The following is a 21,784-nucleotide window of genomic DNA, read 5'->3' as shown; positions in this document are numbered from 1 at the left end:
TCGCTGTCCGTGGTCCTGAACAAGAGGTTCGGGGGCTTTTTCTAGCCGCGCTTCCGGTCGTATCACTGCCACCAGAACAGTCTTAAAAATAAATAAATAAGTAAATAAAATATGTCATCATATTCACAGAGTATAATATACAAATATACACATCAACGCGGCATCCGCTGCCAGATTTTACTCCTACTGTGTCAGTGTAGGCGTACTTCAAATATTTTATCAATCACTGCTCCACTGTCTCTCCCGGGAACTGAGTCATTATTTTTGCCGGCTTGGAAACTTTGGTGTCAAATGCTATTAAGCGGGGACGTCGGCGTCCCCCGGAGGATTACTGAATAGACGCCCGGCAGCTGTCAGACAACGTGCGAGACGGGAAATCGCTCCTCGGGCTGAGGATGCAGCAGGGAAGAAGAAAAAAAAAAAAAGCACATCCCGTTGCCATAGCGGCGGCTCTCGCGGACGCGGGCTGACTCTTAAACAGGACCCTCGGGGGAATTGGGAGCACTGTAAGGATGTGTTGTCAACACTTGATGACATCCGCCGTCGGGGTGGGGGCGTGTGTGTGTGTGTGTGTGTGTGTGTGTGTGTGTGTGTGTGTGTGTGAGGGTGGGGGGTGGGGGGGGCTCCCCTGTCACTCCACGGTGAGCGCCGTACATGCAACATGAGATCGGCAAAACGAAGCCACCCTGAGACGGATCTAACTAAGCAACAGATGAAACCAAAACGGGGCCGCGATTTTGGTGATTTTGGGACAGAAAAAACGGGTATTAAACAGCACAGTTTTAAAGCCATGAATCAGCATACACTGCACCCGTAATGGCAACGGCTGAAGAACTCCTCCGATAATCGACATTAATTAGGCTCCATCCTTCTCCTGCCAAACGATGGGTTTTCTGTGGGCTAGTCTCTTGAAGAGAAGTGGCCGATCAACTTTTTAGGCCACTTGTCTCCACCTAAGCAGCCACTGTCAGCGCGAGTGATGGTTTCCGGTCGGCGCGTTTAACAGCTATGTGGGTTACGTTTGTGTGGCTCGCGACGTGACTCAGCCGAACGCCACTGAAAACCGGAACTACCTGCTTAAATCAATGCCGATAAAAAAAAAAAAAGTTATAAATGAGCCACGGGAATTCCCGTTTGGGTAGCGGTTCGGTGGGGTTAAGGATTAAAAAAAGAAAAAAGAAAAAAAAAAGTACTGCCCGGAGTATTGACTGGCCCTTGTGCCAGATCAGAGTGATTGATCCGCGCTCAGGGGGGGCAACGTTCACGTGTCAACATTTACTGCGGAGGACTTGTTGAGGATGTCAGCAGTTTAAAAGGCCCTGGAGATGCAGGACCCCTTCGAGTATACTGGTGCGAGGAAGCGAGCAGAGAGTCCAGAAGTGATGTTTGTTTGTTTGTTTTTTTGTTTGTTTGTTTCCTTGAGTTTCATCAGCTGCCCATATCCGTGAACTGTTGCATAGGAGTACGCCTTCACCAACGGGTCGCCGTTGATTTTCTTTTAAAAGTTACTGTATCGTTGGTTTAGTGGTTTAGTTTAGTTTGTGGGAAAACGACATTCATCCTTCACGGTGTGATGCATCCCGCAAAACAAAACAAAAACAAAACAAAAAAACCAACAACCTCCCGAACAGTGATACGGAAAATGATGAGACTGTAAAGATACAAGTGTAAACTACTCATGAACAAACGTGATTTTAGGGTGCAGGTTCAATTCCTCGGCCAACTCTACACTCTCAATATCGAAACGAGGTAAGACGGGGACAAAAACGTCCGGATATATTCTGCTTTTGCATCCCGTCAATGTCGTTTGGCTGTGGAGTGTCATGCGGGCAGTCCGTGTGATCAGACATCGTTACAGATGAAATGGTGAACGTAAGAAGAATCTTACCAAATCTTAAAACGTGCGGCATCCCGCGAGTGTAACCGAGAAACAGCAGCAGAAGCGGGATCAGCCTGAGGTTGGACCTGAAAACGAGACTGGTTATCATCAGATGATGGGAGGTAATCTTCATGTTGTTTAAAAAAAAAAAAAAATGCACAGTGGTTTAATCCCCCCGGTGCGCGGGTTCGATTCCCCCGTAATTCGTCTACGGTCGTTGGGCAAGGCAGGGTGACGGCGGCCCTGGATGCGCAAGATCACGGCATGGTCACTTGCGCTTTCCCTAAATCCATTAGCAGTCCCGGCATGATCCCTTCCCCTTCTCCTTCTCCTCCTTCACTGCGCCAAGAAACAACAATCCTCCGGGTCGAGGGACGGCGGGACGTCCATGTCGAAGGGTACGGATCCGGTGGGGAGGGGGCAGCCAGAGCATGGGCTATAGGTGATGTGCTGGAGCGGGCTGGAGAGGAGCTAGGAGAGCGCCAGGCACAGGATACAGCAGCGAGATGCAGCCCCCCTATGAGGCGCTCTGGGTTGCTTGCGCTCCCATTATACTGCACTGCTGCACAGGCTCTGACGTCGAGCCAAGGTTAGTGTTGTGAACGCGCACCGGAGAGAGACAGAGACGGTGCCAGTGAGAGAGAGAGAGAGAGAGAGAGGGAGAGGGAGAGGGAGAGGTGAAAAAGAGGGAGGTGGAGAACAGAAAGAGGGGTGGATGGATGGATAGAGGGAAAGGGAGGCAGAAAAAATGGGGAGGGAGGAGCAGGAAACTTTATTTCATTCCACCTCTCTAGGCTGCGTTTTTTCCTCCGTTTCTTCCACAACTCAACTGGCACCAAGCTCACATGCTTCTCGAAACTGTGTCGGTAAACACGCACTCTCTCATGGGGCCGAACCCCTGAGCCTACTCGCAATTAGTCCAAATTACGGGACCACCAGATTGGGATCCACTCACAGGAGCAAGGGCAAGCCTATGATGATGAAAGTAAAGTTATTATATGCCCTTGATCAAACTTGATCATCTTACGTGATAAAAGGGGCGACTCCGACCTCTCCTTAACGCCACACTCTCACGTTTTTCACTTGTTGTTAGAGCGGGATCTCTTTTCAGCACCATGGGCAGAGACACTGCAAGCCTGCGCACTCAAGCGGCGGCCGAGTCAGCTCCAGCGGCGGTCCTCCACGGAGTTCAGACGGCTGCCCTGGCGGCGACCAAGCCGGGGTTAACACGCTGCGGGTTGTTGAAGCCTACGGGCCAATTCTGAGGGCATCTCCCGCATGTGTACACACGAAGAACCAACTCCGTACACCCTGCGCACAGTAACCGGCCAACCTCTGCACACAAGCGACGTGGGAATCTCATACCCGCAGGATTTCATTGCAGTGATTTCTCTCATATATCCCGCACACCCGAGCGGGATATATGTAGGTCCACTCTCTGCTTTTGTCATTCATAACTTCCCTTTCTAAACCTCCTTTTTTTTTTTTTTTTTTTTTTACGAGATTTCAAGCCACAGCCCTTTCAACAGTTTACACCATCATTCCAGAGAGGTGGGAGGAGTGGGATGAAAGGAATTAAAATTGGCAGAACAGCAAATCCGTTAGGCTATATCGACAGAAGCTGCTGAAAGGCACGAATATTTAACCTATGCAAATAACTCCACTTTAGACTTGAAAGCCTTCCAGCAACAGACTTTTTCTCGAGTGCGAGCCATCCTCCGATGTGAAGGTGTGTGTGTGTGTGTGTGTGTGTGTGTGTGTGTGTGTGTGACATACACTCAAAGGCTCCACTGCTGCTTAAATTTCACGGGAGAAGACGTGCAGTATCTCTGGAGATACTAAGTGGGCCTACCGCCCTTTCTATCTGATTAGCGGGTTCAAACGAGGGTGAACCCTATAGGGTGCGCGGCACCGAGAAGACGGGGATCTGCGGCTCTTGTGTGGGCCTACACGCTAGTGGTTCAAGACTCCGTGCGCCTTATCAAAGTCCGCCAGCAACGAGACGCTCGTCATGGGCCAGCGCGGTAGCTGCAGCTATAGGTGCAGGGCCATTTAATCCCAACGGGGATGTGAAAGGAGCTCTTTGATCGGCGCCCACCAGCATCCAAAGCCAAGGATAAACACTGTCATTGTGTGACTCACGTGTGAATGGCTGGCTTGTGTAGGATATGCATGAGTCTATGAGTGTGTGTGTGTGTGTGTGTGTGTGTGTGTGTGTGTGTGTGTGGCATAGAAGTACTCCCCAATAAAGTCACCGCAATTGTCCCGTATGGACCTAGTGCCTTTAAAATATATCTTCCAGATTACCTTGTAATACTCAATGATATTTTGTCTCCTCCGGTGTCACTAGGATATTTTTGAAGCATCGTTGCTGTTTACTGCACATGCATTTTATCGTCATTAGACCGCAGAATAGTGACATTAATAGTAAAGGTGTGGATAAGCAAAGGACACTGACACATACTGACACATACTGACCCGCCCTCGTCTTTTGTTGGAGTGCTACCCCATTGTACGTTACCGGATCCGTCGAATCCCCCCCACACACAAATAAAAGCTAACACATTTATCACTGACGACGGCGCTTTTATCATCAGCCAAAGCAGGACACGAGGTGGGATCAAGTAGGGCGGTGCGAACACCGACTTTGAACGCGTGTGGGTTTCGGCGCGGGGTCTACACACCGGCACTCTGCAGTGTGAGCACATCAAAGGGAACGGCACTCATCACGCCGCCATCTGGACCACTGGCATAATTAAGGAGAAGACTCGGGGTTTCCGTACAAGTCGGCAGAGCCTCACGCGGCATGAGAGGAATTGCTTATTGAACTCGGGGAGGCGACGTCAACCGACATGCACACGCCGCCTGCCTCTCGAAGTCACAGCGCCCCCTGGCCCGATGCGAAGGCATCGCGCTGAGCGTGAAATGCCACCGGGCGCTCCTACACTCAGTGCACCCAAAATTTAATTTGCGAGATAGAATTAAGCCACTGCCACAATTGATTCCGACTCGATTCTCTAATGTGAATCTAAATAGTATCGTATTTCTGTGCCTGAACCCTGGACATTTAAAAAACAAAAGTATGGCTTATGCTACTTTGACAAAAAAAAACAGCCGAGTTCATTGTTTTGTGTGATAATATCTTGATTACCAATTAGAGGTCATAGTGTAACAAACTTTTCGCTTCCAAGTAATCCAGTCAGGATGAGATAACGGTGTGTGTAAACCGTTTAGACAAGAGGAGGTGATGGGTATGGCAAATTGTCTCATTACAATGTTAAAATGACTCCTGCTCCTTTAGCTTGTCGTGACTAATGGGAAAATACCCCTGTGCCATTTGGGAGATGTACTCTTTCTTTTTCCCGTCCATGATCACACCGTGTCGTTTTTTGAAGGAGACCACAAATTAGATGAGTTTATACACACCCACTCACTTGTAACCCAGGGAGGCTTCCATATGAGCTGGCTGGTGTGTTTATTCCGATGCCATTCATGCACTGGGTAATGCAAAGGGGACTTTATGCAAAGGAGAGATAACCACTGCTAAAAGCCTTCTGTCATTCTCTCTCTCTGTCTCTCGCTCTCTCTCGCTCTCTGCCCTCCCTCCTTAGCTCTCTCGCACAGGCAGACTGGTGAAAGATAGCATTGGCACAGGGAAGGGAAACCATGGAAACGAGAAGCTGATGCACTTTGAATGGTAAAACCCTGAAAAAGAGGACATTCATTCATTTCAGTTGCCCGTACTAAAGGCCCATCTCTACCTCATTATTCTGAATGCTACAAGTTTATTTTAACTTTGGTTGGCTCGAGAAAGCCAACAATGGTCTCACTTCATCTGCCTATTATGTCAGGGTGACTGTAGCTGAGGATGTCTTAACACTTTGGCAAGTTGAAGTAGGGGCCTCTTTAAAGCACACACGCTTTCTCCTTTAGCACTCACACATACAAAACGTATAAACCCGTTCCTTTTCCCGGCTACGGTGTCACAGCATTTGTCCCTGCAAATGTACCACACCATGCACGCCTCACTTGAGCCTGCAATCATGGCAGTTTTGAGCTCAGTATATTTACATTTCCCACTGATGGCTTTGCCTCAGCAATGCCTTTGAGCATAGCCGCATGCAGAAGTCAGCATTGGCCTATATGACTTGAGCAGTGCTGTCAATGAAATCCCTAGGACCTAAGTGGGAATACATTCTTCAGAGATGACAATTAGTCAAGTGAGACAGTAATTAGGACCTCTCTGCACGCTGTCACTTCCAGTTAGTACTGACAGATGCCTGCAAACCCCACCGCATCCCCCTCCATCTCCAGTAACTGCAGTCAGGCAGATTTGCTTCCGATGCTGCTCTCTGACTTTGTAATGTGACAGCCATCTGTAACTTCTATCCACTAGTAATACTTTTTCCAAAAATGGCACAGTAATTTAGTCAGCGCCATGATGTGCTATGGTAAATTCTACCAGTCCTGTGGTCATGTGTCATCGTAACTGTGACCAAATCACCCATTACCATGGTAGCACCAAGGTACTTTATCATTACAGTAATGACCAAATTAACACGTTACAGTACTACCACAGTTAGAAAGGTTCCCATTTTTAGCATTACAGAAAAACTAGTAATGTGCATTACAATACAGCATGTGCGGAATACCTCATATTACAGCTGCTCAATATAAGTTGAAAATCATACAAAAGATGATACACTCAGCCGCCAGTTTTTAAGTTGCACTTTTCTGAAACTAATGGAGTCCAATACAACGGTCGTGCAGTAAATCCCACCCTCACGAAGGTTATAATGTTCAGCTTTTGTTGAGACCGTTTTAGAGAGGAGTTCATGCTTTATGGTTTTGGAGGTCGTAGTCTGTGTTGCTGTTGAACTGCATTGCAATTACAGAGAGGGGTGTTTCTGTTATTCAGCCTACCCTCACTGATATATACGGGGTGGACAACACGGTGTAGCCGGTAGTCTGGCAACTGAGATTACGAATATCAATGTGACCGTAAACCGCACAGTTCTGACAAGACAATGCTGTCGACCAGCTTCAGTAACAGGCATCACAACATAAACAACGCAAAAAAAAAACTTTTCAAAATTGACCAGGAAAAAAAAAAAGAGACTCATTTAGCTCGACGAAAGCGTAACACTATGTTAGCTAACATTGGCTATCACAAGTGCTCGTGCTTCTGGGGGGGGCTACCTGTAGGTCAACATTTTCGGTAGGCCTAGCCTAAACTAGCGTCTGGTAACAACTGCTCCTGTCAAAACACGGACCGGACCGGCCGCGGTCAAATCGTTAAATCATAATTTGCTTACCAAAAGCGTCGTGCGCGTTCCAACGAAGTTAAGCTCGGGCGTGGGACTGTTTACCTCGTCATGTTTTGAATGGATTAAGCAGGAAGACGGATGCTGTTCAGGGATAGGCTGTTACTGAGCCTGTCCAATCAGGTTACTCGAGGGCGGGATGATTGTCACGCTCCACCTGACGCTCCTGCCTTAAAAAAACGCATTCTGTGACCTTTGTAAAGCGTTGACCGCAAGGGCGGCGCTGTTGCACGGACGTCACCTTGTATAATTGTATAATTGCACTGTGTCAGAAATGACAGTCTTCTAATTTCTAATGAGCTTCGGTTGACCTCGACATATTTTTCAGCCTTTAATAGAGGTGGGAGAAACGCCCAGTGGCCCGCCTGATAATTACTGAACGTAGCTTCCTCTCTTCGCAGGTTAACAGAAGCACATGAGAATGAAGGGTCACAGCTTCTGGTGAACCCTTGTCAGAATGTGTGACCCTACTGTTCCTTGAAATCAAAACAGAAATACACTGCATCTAAATATTGTCCAGTATTTGGCCTCTCTGTCACCCATTTAAAGAATTAAGACATGCATAGCGGCAACCGCTTTTAAAAACTAACATCCATTCAACGGCGCCACACTTTACAGTGGCGAAACACTGCCGTACAAACAGTTTGATTACAATAATTGCAATAATTTCGACAATGGAGGTGTATTTTGAATGACTGTGTAGCATAGTTGGATGTGCCTCATTTCTCTCTAGTACTACGCCTGCATTGTGCGACGTTTTGAATCACGCACTGGTTTGTATACATTTGTAAATTCAATTTGTCCTCTGTGTGAAAGGGCATCTTTACTGTGGTATAGTTCAGTCATGTTACTGCATCTGTATTGCAATGTATCACGAAAATCAAAATCAATACTGGTGATTACCATGACAATTGTGACCCTTCTGCCCCATTGAATACGTGTAGCTTAGGTCTCTAATGAAACCAATATGGACCTTTTTCACAGCAGACACTTTGGCATGTCACAGCAGGAGAAGTACAGTTGTGATCAATAACAATAACAACTGCATTCCATTTAGACCAGCAGTTTCAGGGCCCTGCTATTGTGCATGCGGCTTCACAGTCATAGCTTACTGGGAAACTTGATGGAATTGAGCCATTGTTCATGTTATTAGTTCCACCTGTGCTTTGCCTGCTATGACAAGTCGGTCTACTCGCCATTGATTAAAGCCCCATGTATGTCCACGCAGGTTTTCACTTATTCTGTCCGATTAGACCTCTACTCATGTTTAGGATGGGTGGAGCTATGCTGGAGTTACATGGGCTCTCCAAACTTCACAAACCAATGAAAGTGCCGGGGAGTTTCAAGGAGATGTCAATCAAGCACATTCTTTACGAGCCCACATAGCAAGAGAAGAGGTGTAATTAGACCAAATAAGTAAAACACTTTTGTGAATCGACCATGGGTTTTTTTTAGGACCTCTAAATTGGCTCCTCTTCAGATTTTATTCACGCAATGTATCTTAAATTAAATCTCTTTCACTCTCTGGATCCATAATTTTAATTAGTTTTAGTTAAAGATAGCATCATCATTTCAGACAAGGATGAACAAGGCAGTAAAGCATTATGCTTCATGGTCCCAGAGTGGCCATAACCATTTGCACAAAAGTTCAAAATAAAAGCCAACGGACTTTGTGTCCACCATTTACAAATGATAACCCCCGGTCTCATTTTTATAACATGTCTGTACCATGTTTTAGGTGCTACTGCAAAGGAACCCCTATATTTTGAGTATTAAATACAGAAAGGTCGGTCTGAAAAGTTCGTAGAAGCTGTGGTCAGCTTGCCATCCATTAGAACTGTCGTTCTGATGGATGGCAAGCTGACCCAGTTTCCTGGTGTAAAAAAGTAAAAATGTTCAAAGAAACTTCTCAGACTTCTCCCGCAGTGTAATCTGCTTCTGTCCATCCATATGATCACTATGTTCCAAGCAATCAATAATTAAAATTTTTATTTTACTTTTTAAAATTTTATTTAGGGTTCTCACCATCAATCGTATTATCTATGAGAGAAATATGAGATGCTGAGATTTTCTAATAACCCCTAAATGCAATCAAACACAGGTAAAACTAAATAAATAAATATTTTTATTTCCTTTATTTATTCAGTATAAATTGTTTATTTCTTTGTACTTGTTGGGAAAATAAATGCTTTCTGAGCTTTGTGGTTTCAGATCAAGTCATACATATTCACAAACACCGAGCCACACAAAAACAAAAGCACACGCACATACATACACAGCAGAGAGTCAGGCTTATTGGATGGTGGACGGCTGGAGTTGTTATTACAGAGCATCCAGCAGAGTCTGGTTTGCAGGATAAGGACATCCTTACAGGGCATTTCTCAGTGTGAATCATGAAGAAACAGCCCCCTGTGTGTGCTTGGATGTGAGTGTGTATGAGAGAGATAGAGACAGAGAGAGACAGAGAGAGCCGGAATGTAAGTTTGAAAGAGAGGAATAGACAAAACGTGGACAAATGCATCTGTCTGCCTAAATATTTTGGCCCTCAAATAGAGATCTTGGCAATGCTTGCTAAAGTGACTTTCCGCCTTGGAATAGTGGTCAAGAAATTGCCTGCAGAGAAAGGGACTGGAGAATAAGAAGGGAGCTCACAAGGCTTCGCAAACTGTTATACAAAAGCTTCAAATAAATTTTGCTCTCTGCAAAGACATCGCCATGTTTGGTATCCATGAACGAGAGTCGGAGAAGGGCCTTTCAGAGAAAGACATGGAAGGGTACACAAAGTATGGACACACATGGGTGATATTGTGCACATCTGGGGCTTTGTTAATGGAGGCTCATTAGTGCTAGGTCCAATTCTCACCATTTTTCAAACCACTGCCAGAACAGGCACAGAAACCACCTGTAAATGCAAATGCCACTAACATGATGTCATGTCACCATGCAATATAAAACTAGACCTGTGTCAACACGTAGGAAGTGATAGCAAGAAAACACAGGGCATCTTTTTCAGGCGTGTAACACCTCTACAAGGACTTTCACAGTCACAGTCCCACAGACAGGGAAGCTCTGGTAGGAATGCCTCAGCTTTTCCATGAGGAAATCTGCTTTACATGCATTTACACACCTGAAAAATTTCTTCTCAGTGAAGGGTCGTACCAGGCAAACATCTCTGACATTTTTAGGGCTTCCATCCCAGCATTGTAATCCACTCTGCTTCCACAAAGATCCAGGGATCAACTGTTGCAGCTGGGGGTGAGAGGGCCCAGCAGTCGCCTCAGATATCCAGGATCAGAAACTCCAAACAGGGATAACACCCTCTCAGCATTCAATGTTTTCAATCAAGGGATCAGCTACTGTGACTGGAAACAAAATGCCCCAGACAGCTATCACAGAGGAGTTGCCGGCAGGCAAAAGCTGGCACGACTAATATGGCTTTTCAGAGTGAAAATAGCCTGGTATTGTTCTCACCTTCCGGAAGGGTACAGGCATAACGCTTTTGTCTTGTTCATCTCTCAGGAGTCATGCTCTAATAGCTTTTCAGGCTCATATTGCTTTGGTAAAGGGGATTTAAAGTTGGTGTTTCACTACCCAGACAGTGTAGTGTTGGAGGCTGAGCTATTAATTTACACGTAATTCGGCATGAATCAAATTTGTACCATCATAAATGTGATAAATTTGTGTCTTTAGATTAAATGGCATTTGACGCACGGATTTGAGAATTATCAAATTGCCTGGTTAGGGATTTATTAAAAATAACTCAAGGTACATGGACTGTGCCTTCTACAGCTTGAGTGTTTTCATGGACTGCCAAGACTGCAGTAGTACCAAAATATATTGGGCAGATAAACAGAAATGCTAAAAAAGTGTGACAAATTTGTCTTTAAATACAAGCTCTGGTTGTTGTGTGGTTGCAAAGAACTGTGATAGATTTAAGGACATATGAGATGTGTTAAATTGCAATAAATGTAGGGACTTTCAACCCCTAACTATTAAAGTTATTGACAGAAAAACATATATCTCTTTTGTATAAGAGATATACTTCTGCATAAATTCTCAATATAGAATTCTGAGCATCCCACTCACAAATAGATGTAGACACCTTCCTGCTTTTCTGAATGACAAAATGGTCAACATATTCAAATCTCAAGTCTTACATGACTGTCTGTTGTTTCTCTTCCTCGCACAAATCCTCAGGCCGGTTCTAATAGACAAGTACTTGTTACAGAGGTCCTCAGCATCTAGAGTAAGCCCTGTGCAAAATCCGCCTTGCAGGAAAAGGTTGCCACCTAAGCCTCCGTAAAACCGAGGGAAAAATATGGACCTGGACCAGAAGAGGGAGGGTCATTTTGAAAACATAAAGAAGAGTTTGATCTCATTTACGCCCTTTGTGTTCAGGAGGTGATGAAATGAGGCCGATCTTGAGCATGAGCGAGGTCAGTCCTGTCCCGTCCTCTCCTCCCCTCTCCTCTCTCCTTTCCACCATTAATCACGCAAAAATTACCTTAACCCTTTTCCTGTGCAGTGCTCTACTTCTACAAGGACATTTCGCAATAGCAGGTATAAGTTGGATCTCGGTAAATGTTTTCCTCCTCTATTTACAACTAATGGACACCCATCTCTCTTGATCCAGCTCGACGTAGTCATGAAAACATGCTGGATGGGGCTTCATCCTCCCTTATTAAAGCTGTCACTCTCCCCTGTGTAGCCTCATAACAATTAGCACTTCCATAAACTCTTTTGTCAAACGCTTAATAGGAAAAAAAATGGAATTGAGGGACTAATCCATACCCCCTCGAGTCTAACATAATTCCACTGACAGCTAAATTATGCAAAAGAAGGGTGGGTATATAATATAATGTATATACTTGTGAAAAAGAGGACAACAGAGAGACAGAGTGAGAAGATGGTGATAAAGAAAATAAAGACACAGAGGGAGGGAAAGAGAGAGAGAAAGAGAAGGAGGTAGAGCGTGAGTGAGGAAGAGAGAGGATGGGAAAAAGAAAATGAGCTTGGTTCCCTTTGTGGCACAGTGCTTCACCACTTAATCATCCCCTGGTCTATAAATAGGCCTTCACAGCCTTGGAATATTGGGAGATTAATGGAAGAGAATGGAACACCATAACGCTCTGAAGCTTCAACACTTCTGTTGCACTTCAATAGTGCAGATTTCTTTTTGCTTCACTACCACTAGCAGAATTTCTCCGCTTCAGTTTCATCATTAAGAAAAAGTGAAGAGGGGAAGTTTAGCAGATTGCATCCAGTTTACTCCCTCCCTCCTCCTCCTCTCTGTCTCCTCATATTTTGCCAAGATCAACACAGTCTTACTGGGGGACAGACATGCATATTCGAAGCTAAATAGCAGCAAAACATATAAAAGGGCAGAAATACTGATGCAGCACAAGCACGCAGGCATTAGCAAAACACCCAAACAACACAAGGTTTTCCAACAACAGACAGTGGAAAAGCTTTCTCCCCTCATTTTGCATTCTGTGAAATGCACTGCAGAGTTTCTTTCCAGCACCTATCACAAGTGTTCATCTTCCGAGGAACTGTCGATGGTGTTGAGGTGGCAGGAATCACCTTGTATCTCCCTGCTCCCCTCACTATGTGTGTGTATAAATACTGCATATGGCTGTTTGCCTATGTGTGTACATTCAAGGGTTTGCAGGAGCTTGTGCGGGTTGCAGGCTCACATCAGGAGCATTTGACTTTGAGGGAAACATGGCAGAGGCATGATTGAGGGCAGAGAGAAGTGAGCGGGGTCGCAAGGACACTAAACCTGCACTGAAAACGCAAACTATTACTGCTATAAAAAGAAATAATGTTGGTTGAGAAAGAAGAAGCAAAGGGAAAACAAATATTACCTGTTATACCTGCGCTTGTCAGTGTTGGCATGTATGTTTTTTTTGATGATACAACATTTAGATTCACTGACCTCTCCACATTCCCATATTGCTGTTGAACAGCACTCCTATCCAGCACCTCCTACTATCTGTATATTATTTCCCACCATCTGCTGAGAGGACATATGTCTGCATTACTCACACTGAATCATAACTTTGTGTAAACCTGTGAGCCACGTACAGTCCAAATGAGCTGGGTAGAGTGGAAATTTATGAGAAAAGGGATTTGCTGTTTATCAGGGTTTTTATTGTGGTAATTTGTTTTCTACAGTACTCATACAAGATAATGACTTCATAATCACCAAAATGAAAAGATAGGCTGATAAAGCACCTAAAAGGCCTTTTGCCACAGAAGATAATTTGACATTTCATGGTGGGAAAAGCATAGATGCAAATAATAAAATTAACACTGAATTCCATTTAGCCGCTTTAGTTTCAGGGTCCCATTACTGTGCATGCTGGCTCATTGTCACACTGCCATGGCTTACTCGGACACTTGATCAGACCAGAGCCGTTGTTAATGTTATCAGTAACACCGGTGCTTTTCCAACTATGACGAGTCAAAAAATGTCTGCCGTGAAAAAAGGCCTATTTATACATATTTATTTCATCAGGAAATCAGTAAATGATATAACATAGAAGAAAAGGAACAAGCAGACAAAAATTTAAGTAATAAGAACTGGAATTTCTTCTCTTCCCCATCACTCTCAGTGTTGCTGTGGAGTCAGGGCTCAATAACTGCATGGGCATCCAAACCGAACTTTGTAGTCACGGCAACCGCCACTTTTCTGGTCCGTTTTGCGGCAAACAAATCCCTGAGTTGGACTGTAGCTGAAAAAAGGATTGCAAACGGTTAATGAATCAGTAAAATTTAAAGCAGGAAATGTTTTCCCGTTTCTAAAATAGTTTCAAACAAAACCTAATTTTTATGGGGAACATTGCTAAAACCATTCATTGTTATTTTTATTTAAATTAATGTTTAAAAATGGTAAAAAAGAAACATGTAGTTTGTAAAACTGCTGTTAGGTGAAATAAAGATGAAAGATGAAATTTATACTTATCTATTCTTTGTTTGTTCTTGACATGGCCATGTCATAATGTCAGGTGTCACCTCTTTTCAAATGTTAAATGTCTCAAATGTCCAATCAAAATAACATAAAATAATCAGAAATAAGAAATGCCAGTAAATTGGTGTATTCATGTTTCTTACTCCTCAGAGCACACAGACTATATTTTCTCAGTAAAAGTTGTTAGCACAGTTTTAAAGTAAGGCACAGCTAGGTTTAAAAGTTTCAGACATTACGTGCCTATTACCCAGTTTCCTCATGGGGCTCATTAAAATTTCATCTTATCTAATGTAAATGTGCATCTACAAAGTTTCAAATGACTGTTTAAGCAGTGGCTCCAGGCAGTACATCTTAATGATTTGGAAACTCTGGAAAAGAAGTGTTAATGTTGAGAAGAACTGATTGATTGGTCGGTCGTTGGTCTCAAAATTATTACATGTCATTTTTTCAATATTCTTCCCCTATAAGAAAACCTACGCAAAGAAGGTTTCCCCTGTGTGGATGGCCGGGGTCATTGTGTCAGTGGTGACAGCTTCGATGTACAGAGGGTAGTCACAAATTTCTCCCGGGTTTGCTGCCTTCAGGTAAATCAGAAGCTCCCAGTCCCCCGTTCCACTGGGATTGTCCCGGTCAAACCACTTGGTCCAGCACACTGCAGGAAGCCATAAAAGAGCACCATTCTAGATGAGTGCTCATGCACACAAACAATAAAAAGAGAAGAAGTCCACTTTGCATCGGCAGCTTAACACTGCACATATAGAAGGTGCTCACACAGTACCTCCTCCACCACAGAAAGGGGGATGGCAGCTGAAGCGAACACGGTAATCGTTGCACATCTTCTTGGACTGGTCCTTGTTTCTGCAGATGAATCCTAAGGTTGTGTCACTTCTGACAAAAAAAACAAAGAGGGATACTTACTCAAAAATAATTTAATGGACGCATCCACTTAAGTGCATCCCCTCAAGGGATGGTAAAGTCAGTCTGTTGATCCTTTAGCGCCACCGAGAGCTTCACATTTGTGGTTTTAAGTGAAATGCCTCAAATTTTAATTTGTCAAATACTTTACGACCAAATATCTGCAAAACTTATGACTCTGCCATCAGTTTCAGTTGTACCTCTTATTTAGTGCTAATCTGTAAATGTTAGCAAGCCACCACACTTAACTAAGGCTGTGAAATGTTAAACCTGTTATCAGCATGGTACGATTGTTTCTGTGAGCATTTTTGCAGGCTGATCTGCATAAGTGCAGCCTCGCAGAGTCTAGCATTAGCATGTTTTGCTTTCTTGGTGTGTGGTATAAAACATATTAAATATTAATACATAGATTCATTCATATTATATATTCAATATCGTGACTCCCAAATGACAGGACAGTCTCTAATTAGAAGAGAATTATGTCCAATTAATATGTTATCATAGATCTGTATATTAAACCACCAACTAACGTTTTAACAGTTGTTCAGACGAATAAATCGTTTTGCTGAGTATGCCGTGTCTGATGCTCAGTGGTTACCAAAACATGACTGAAAAGCGGAAACAATGGAAATATTGTGTGTTTGGTCTCAACAGGTTCACAGACACATACATTGACAACGTTAATACAACACATTCAGTAGAATACAATATGAATTACTGGATTCAACACGTTCAAACCGTATCCATACACTACTCACTTATAAATCACATCCCCTGCTGCAGCCACACTAAGCCCAGATAGAGTTTTGGCCTCAATATCTACTGGTTTGGGGCAGATTTTTCCTGGATTCTCTTTGCGAAGATTGTAGAGGGTTTCCCAGTCTCCGGTTCCAATAGGGTCATCTCTGTCAAACCAGTCTGTCCAGCATCCTGGACCAAGGTATTTAAATTGAGATCAATTACAGCCACATGAAATTTGAAACCTTTCTGTAACTGCACATGTTGCAATTTGATCCAGATGAGTGTCAAATGTCCAAACGAAGATACAAAGGCAAATGCAATGTAAATGTAAAAAAAAAAAATTGTGTAATGATGTAATTTTCTTACGAATGTGGGTGGGAAAGTAGCAGGGCCATCCTGAATGGGGTTAAAAAACAAACACGTAAACACACAAAAGGTGTCAGAATTTTCTTTACAAAGTAAACCACTGAATTGTTTAGTTTGTACTTTAGAAGTCAGGACTGCCACTGACAGGAAATCTCTAACCTGGCTTGACTGGAAGGAAGGGAGGTGAAAGTGTTCCTGTGTGACAAATGACAAAGATTTTTCAAAAGTCTTATTTTACTAACACATGAAAAAGAAAGACAGTGCAACTACAAAACAACAACGACAACAACACAACAGTTCAGTTGCTTCAGAACCTGATTTAATATTGAAATTTATTCAGTTTTCACAACTGCATGGAACAGTGAGAGACTTGCTCTGCTGCAAACCATAGAGTTCATAGGCTTTTCCTCACTCATGGTACCGCACACTGGGTGTAAATTTGATCAAACTATGCATTTTATCACAATACAGTGAAGGTACTTACTCTTTTTATCCATTGGTTCCAATGAGTTAGACACATTGAGGGCCTGCTGGTTGCTTTCTGGTAAAAATGATCACAGATCACATGAGTACAGTGCTAGTAGACTGCAGTTCATCAGTATGCACAGATGTTAATGGTCATTGCAGTTATTGAGATCAACCTACCAAAAACCAATCCTGCAGCAATGGCAACGCTTAACTATAAGAGAAAATAGAAATTTATAACATTGCACTTACAGAATATGAGAGTACACTTATCTAATGTATGTACAAACATAGTACAACAGGTCATACTTTACCAATTTGATCATGATTGCAGGTAATACTGGAACTTCAAACCTGTCTCGCAAGAGTGGAGTTGTGTGTGTTCATCAATATAAATAAAAGAGAATAAAATGAGAAATGTGTGCAGTGTCAAATTAAGTTCTTAAGGGGTGCAAGAAATAAAAAAAACATTCATTGAGATGAACAAGTATAAGATTTTTTTTCCCCTGTTTTTTAAATTTAACACATCTGGATTTTTAGTTAATTTTCCTTAAAAACATAAAATCCAGATTCACGAAATGCCCATACTGTGACTGTAGCAGAAATTACTAGAGTGTATTGGACTAGATTAATGAAAGTGTTCTTAAGTGTCTCACATGGTTGTATACACATACTACAAGAGGCAACAGAGAGATTATTGCAAAAAATAAGGTCAGAAGAGAGAATGTTACCTTTCTCTGCAAAAACAGAAGAAAACTCACCCACAGAACCTCTCAGCAGAACAATATGATAGTACGAACCTCTGCCTGGTTTAATGAACACTTGTCCCATCTACTCACCTAAATATAGTGCTTCGACACAATCTGGAAGATATTGAGTTCCTGACAACAGGTAAACAGTCACACTCACTGGGTTTATGTGTTACCAAACACACCCAAAGAAACAATCTCCCATTCAAAGAACAGCAGGTCTGGAACGAGATATGTGCGCAAATATAATTCTTACATTCCACGGGTTTGAATAGGAAAATAATTGTTGGAGATGAGGTGTACAGCTCCACTATTGTTCTGTACTCACTTTAAACCTCATTCCCTTGCATATCTGTTTCACAGAGACAAATCCAAAACACAAGGGGATCCATGCCTGTAGGTACACAATGGGTTGAAGAGACATATCCTCTTTCAAAATTCTCTGATTGCAGCATTTCAGCTCCTTTACCGTAAATAGATCTGAAAGGCTCAATAGGACACAGGAAATGTGTTGGGTGGCTGAGCAGATCGTATCCCACAATCTGCAAAAACAGATCAGAGGCCCACATTCGTACAAATGTGTCTTTGAGCAGGATTTAACCTTTAAAAGCTCATTAGGTGTGAGGAAGGGAATGTGTGTGTTAATTTAATGATTTTTTTTTTATTAAAGAAAGACTGTCAGAAACCACAACACTGCTGTCCTTGCAGATAATTAGACATAGATAGATAGATAGATAGATAGATAGATAGATAGATAGATAGATAGATAGATAGACAGACATGGGCGACAATATGCAAAATCCCCAATTTTTCAGGCTGAACACCACTTTCATCTCCTCAACTGAAGCCATGATGATAATGAACATTTACAACTGCAGCAGTTACCTTCTTGTCCTTTACAGAACGGTGGGTGACAACTGAAACGGCACAGCTGCAGTGAATGCCATTATCCGGGCACAAATTTGGCTTCCTCTCGGCAGTTAAAGGCATCTGTCATGCTATCTCTGCAATTATAAAAGGATGATTCGAGTGCATGTGGCTGATACGAGTTAGTTCATAGCACCTGCACTCTGAGTTAGCACCAGTAATACAGTTATTTTTGAAACTGCTTAGGTGTTGCGGTTATATAAGGTAGATAATTTTTCTTATTCTAACAGAGCATTCTGATGCCCATGTGGGTACATGGAGACTTATTCTGTTTGAGAGGGGAAAACTAAATTGATTCTGTAAAGATCCTTCTGTGTCCTACTTTCAGACATCGACAATGACCTATCCATGTACTGTCCCAGGGTAATTTCAAACAAGTCTGTCCAGCTCTTTGAACAAAGAGACTGAACAGGCCATCACAATGAGGCAATTTGAGAGAAGAGATGTAGTAATCCTCATTATATTATTTAAACTTGCATCAATAACAAACTGCAAACACAACAGTGACATACTGTCAGTGTAGTCAGTAACAATATTAAAAGGGTGAACATATTAGCCAACAGTGGCTTTGTAGACATGGAGCAACATTAGAATTCATTTGGAGTCGTGTTTCTGGCCATGAGACGAATGTAAGTTCAATATTCGATCTCCTTTTAGCTCTGTTTTGCTTTCCACCAACCCCTGAGGGAAATATCTGGCTCTTTAGCAGCTGCATGGAATAATCCAGTATGTTCATCGTCTAGCTGCTAACTTTGTCTGCCATTTGGAGTGGGTAGGTAGCATACCTGCCCACTCCTACACCAAAAAATTGAAAAAAGGGGAAAAAAAAGTGAAAGGGATTGTATTCTGTAAGAAGTTGATGGGCAGTGAAGAACAAGTAAAGCGATTTTTTTAAAACACGAATACTCTCTGTTGGAAATGAGGATCAACATTTTCTCATGAAATTTGTGAAACACTGAAATTGTTCCAAGGATTTCAAAACGGCTCATGAATTTCTGAGATAGGTCAGAATAATGCGATGCATCGTGTCAAAGTGTTAGATGTTATAGACAGTGCCCCAGAACTCTTTGGGTTCCCACCTTCTCGTCTGGTTTTTCTAATCACTTCACATCACTGATCACTACATTGACTTGTCTGCATTTTGTTGTTACACATAAAAGAACAGAGTATGGCTGCCCTTTTTCAGTGTCCATCGTCTGCAGTGGTTGTGTGTACGCTAATAAATTGCCCTTTGAGAAGAATGGCTACCCCCTTCTGTTCAATAGCAGCTGGGGATAGTCTATGTCTATTCATACATCAGCATTAAACTTTGTCATCTGAAAGGGCCGGCATAATATTTTACACTAAATTGTGCTTTGGACTGGATGCCTGGTGCATGGTGTAGACTCATTTATCATCCCCCCACCCACCCACCCCTGGATACACACACCCCCCTGTATCTCTCTACCCCCACACACTCCCAGTCTCTCCGTCTCTCGCTCTCTTTCTCCGTCACCATGGAAATCATTGGTGTTTCCATCCTCCTGTGGTGAAGGAGCTGACTGCAGACTTTCTGTTGACCATCGGCCCCATTTACGCAGACGGACCTCTGAGAAAATACTGTTTTTAGGTGGCATCTTAAATACACACAGCCACACACACATTGTTTATCTGTCTTTGTAAGAGCTTTCTACATTTTCTACATTTATTCTATAACATAAAAGAGGCATATATATGTATGTATATATATACATATACCTATATATATACCTATATGTATACTTATATATATATATATATATATATATACATATACACATACATACCTATTTATATATATATGTGTGTGTATATATATATATAGGTATATGTATGTATATATATATATACATATACATACCCATTTATATATATACCTATATATATATATACATACATATGCCTATATATATATATATATATATACATACATATACCTATATATATATATATATATATATATACATACATATACATATATATATATATATAAAACTAATGTCTACTACTATCAATATGCAACTCTGATGCTCAGCGTAATGTGATGGTGACATGATGCTGAGGTCGGGTGATGAATGAGCGTATAGTGTAGTAGTCAACACTGACTTGCACAAGGGCAGGACAATAAACAATCTTCATCTTGATCCTAATGACTGAGATAATTGTAAGTAACTGAGGGAAAAAACTAATTTTGTTTTTTTCTTATGTTGTTTTGTTATTTCTTTCTGCCCAGTGTGTCTCTGCATTAGTGCATGTTTTATGTACCACTCTGTTTACTGTTTCTCAGTCCTCTTTCTGTGTCTTTAAGAGAACAAATGCTCCGCCAGATAACAAAAATCTCACGTTATAAGCTTTATTGCCACTGAAGCAGTCAGGCTGAATTGTCAGGCAGCAGTTAAAATAGACACCTCTATTGATAGTTAAAAAGGTATGTTAAATCGAGAAGACAAACAAGAAAATGTTAGGGTTAGTTTAGCCAAATTATAATTTACAGGCATGCTGTCAGCTGTTTGCATATAAACAATTTCTCTGTCAGAAAGTAGTTCTAATGGAAATTTCAAAGAAAAGCCTGTGGATTCATTATATTAATATGGATATTGTTTCTCAAAAATGAAATAAGGTGTCAACAAAAGCTTAAAATTCAAACTCATACTAACTGATTTTTATTTTTATTTTAATTGGCCATTTGGGGGAAGTGGAAAAAAGATGTGAACACAACACTGAGAGATTATCAGCTTTTAAGGTGCCAAATTTGTTGCCTATTCACACCTCCAGCAGACATGGAGCTACATTAGCATTCATTTGTAGTCGTGTTTCTGGCCAACTGGAGAATGTAAGTCCAATATTCAGTCTCCTTTTAGCTCCACTTTGATGTCCAGCAACTTCAGAGGGAAATAACTGGCTCTTTAGCTGCTAAATGCTCCACTATGTCCAGCTAGTTGCTTACTTTGTCTTGGTGCTGAGCAGGGAGTGTACAATCGGGAACAATGAAAATAGCAGCCTGTCGTAGCAGAAAACAGCAATAATGAGAGTGGTGCACCAAAACATTAAAGTTGTGGGCCCAGTAACCAAAACAATAAGCTGAAAGTTGCTATAATGCTTCATAGACCAGAGGGGAACTGCAGAGAGAGATAATTCTCAGTGTGTTTGTCACTATGGGCGACATCTTTCACACGCATGTAGTCATGTGAGCTGTTGTTAATATAAAAATACTGATCATAGCTGCTCTAAATGTAATATTTCAGTAATGAATGCACCACAAACAAACTTCCGTTCACCTCCTTTAGAGACCGAAATCTCAAATACGTGTATCTTGACACCTGGACAAGTAAAACCAAAACTATGTCTACTGCCAAGTGAGAAATTTATATATATATATATATATATATATATACTGTTTGGAATATGTAGGGTGTCATGAGCTAAG

At 42.2% G+C, this 21,784-nt stretch overlaps 2 protein-coding genes across 6 annotated transcripts in view; both read right to left on the bottom strand.

Moving 5' to 3' along the window:
• Positions 1-7,328, bottom strand: part of LOC120788908 (glutamate receptor ionotropic, kainate 2-like) — a 65,639-nt gene extending 58,311 nt beyond the window's left edge. For 2 of the 5 annotated variants that reach the window (XM_040125167.1, XM_040125169.1), the window contains exons 1-2: positions 7,195-7,328; positions 1,889-1,965 (exon numbers count right to left, since the gene is read on the bottom strand). In XM_040125167.1, coding sequence (XP_039981101.1) covers positions 1,889-1,910 — 22 coding nt within the window. In that variant the 5' untranslated portion in view covers positions 1,911-1,965; positions 7,195-7,328. Of the gene's footprint in view, positions 1-1,888; positions 2,013-4,357; positions 4,433-7,194 lie in introns of those variants that run through there. The other 3 variants (XM_040125164.1, XM_040125166.1, XM_040125168.1) reach the window with 2 other exon arrangements.
• A 6,512-nt stretch (positions 7,329-13,840) lies between these two features.
• Positions 13,841-17,981, bottom strand: si:dkey-205h13.2 (cartilage intermediate layer protein 2). Its single transcript, XM_040125963.1, has 6 exons — positions 17,882-17,981; positions 16,683-16,739; positions 15,850-16,021; positions 14,955-15,064; positions 14,654-14,828; positions 13,841-13,940 (listed from the first exon to the last, which is right to left on the bottom strand). The coding sequence occupies exons 1-6, from the start codon at positions 17,979-17,981 to the stop codon at positions 13,841-13,843; spliced, it is 714 nt and encodes a 237-aa protein (XP_039981897.1).
• Positions 17,982-21,784: the final 3,803 nt, after the last annotated feature.

This window comes from Xiphias gladius, chromosome 4, assembly GCF_016859285.1.
Source record: "Xiphias gladius isolate SHS-SW01 ecotype Sanya breed wild chromosome 4, ASM1685928v1, whole genome shotgun sequence".
NCBI classification, from domain to species: domain Eukaryota; kingdom Metazoa; phylum Chordata; class Actinopteri; order Istiophoriformes; family Xiphiidae; genus Xiphias; species Xiphias gladius.
This window is presented reverse-complemented; position numbering and strand designations above follow the sequence as displayed.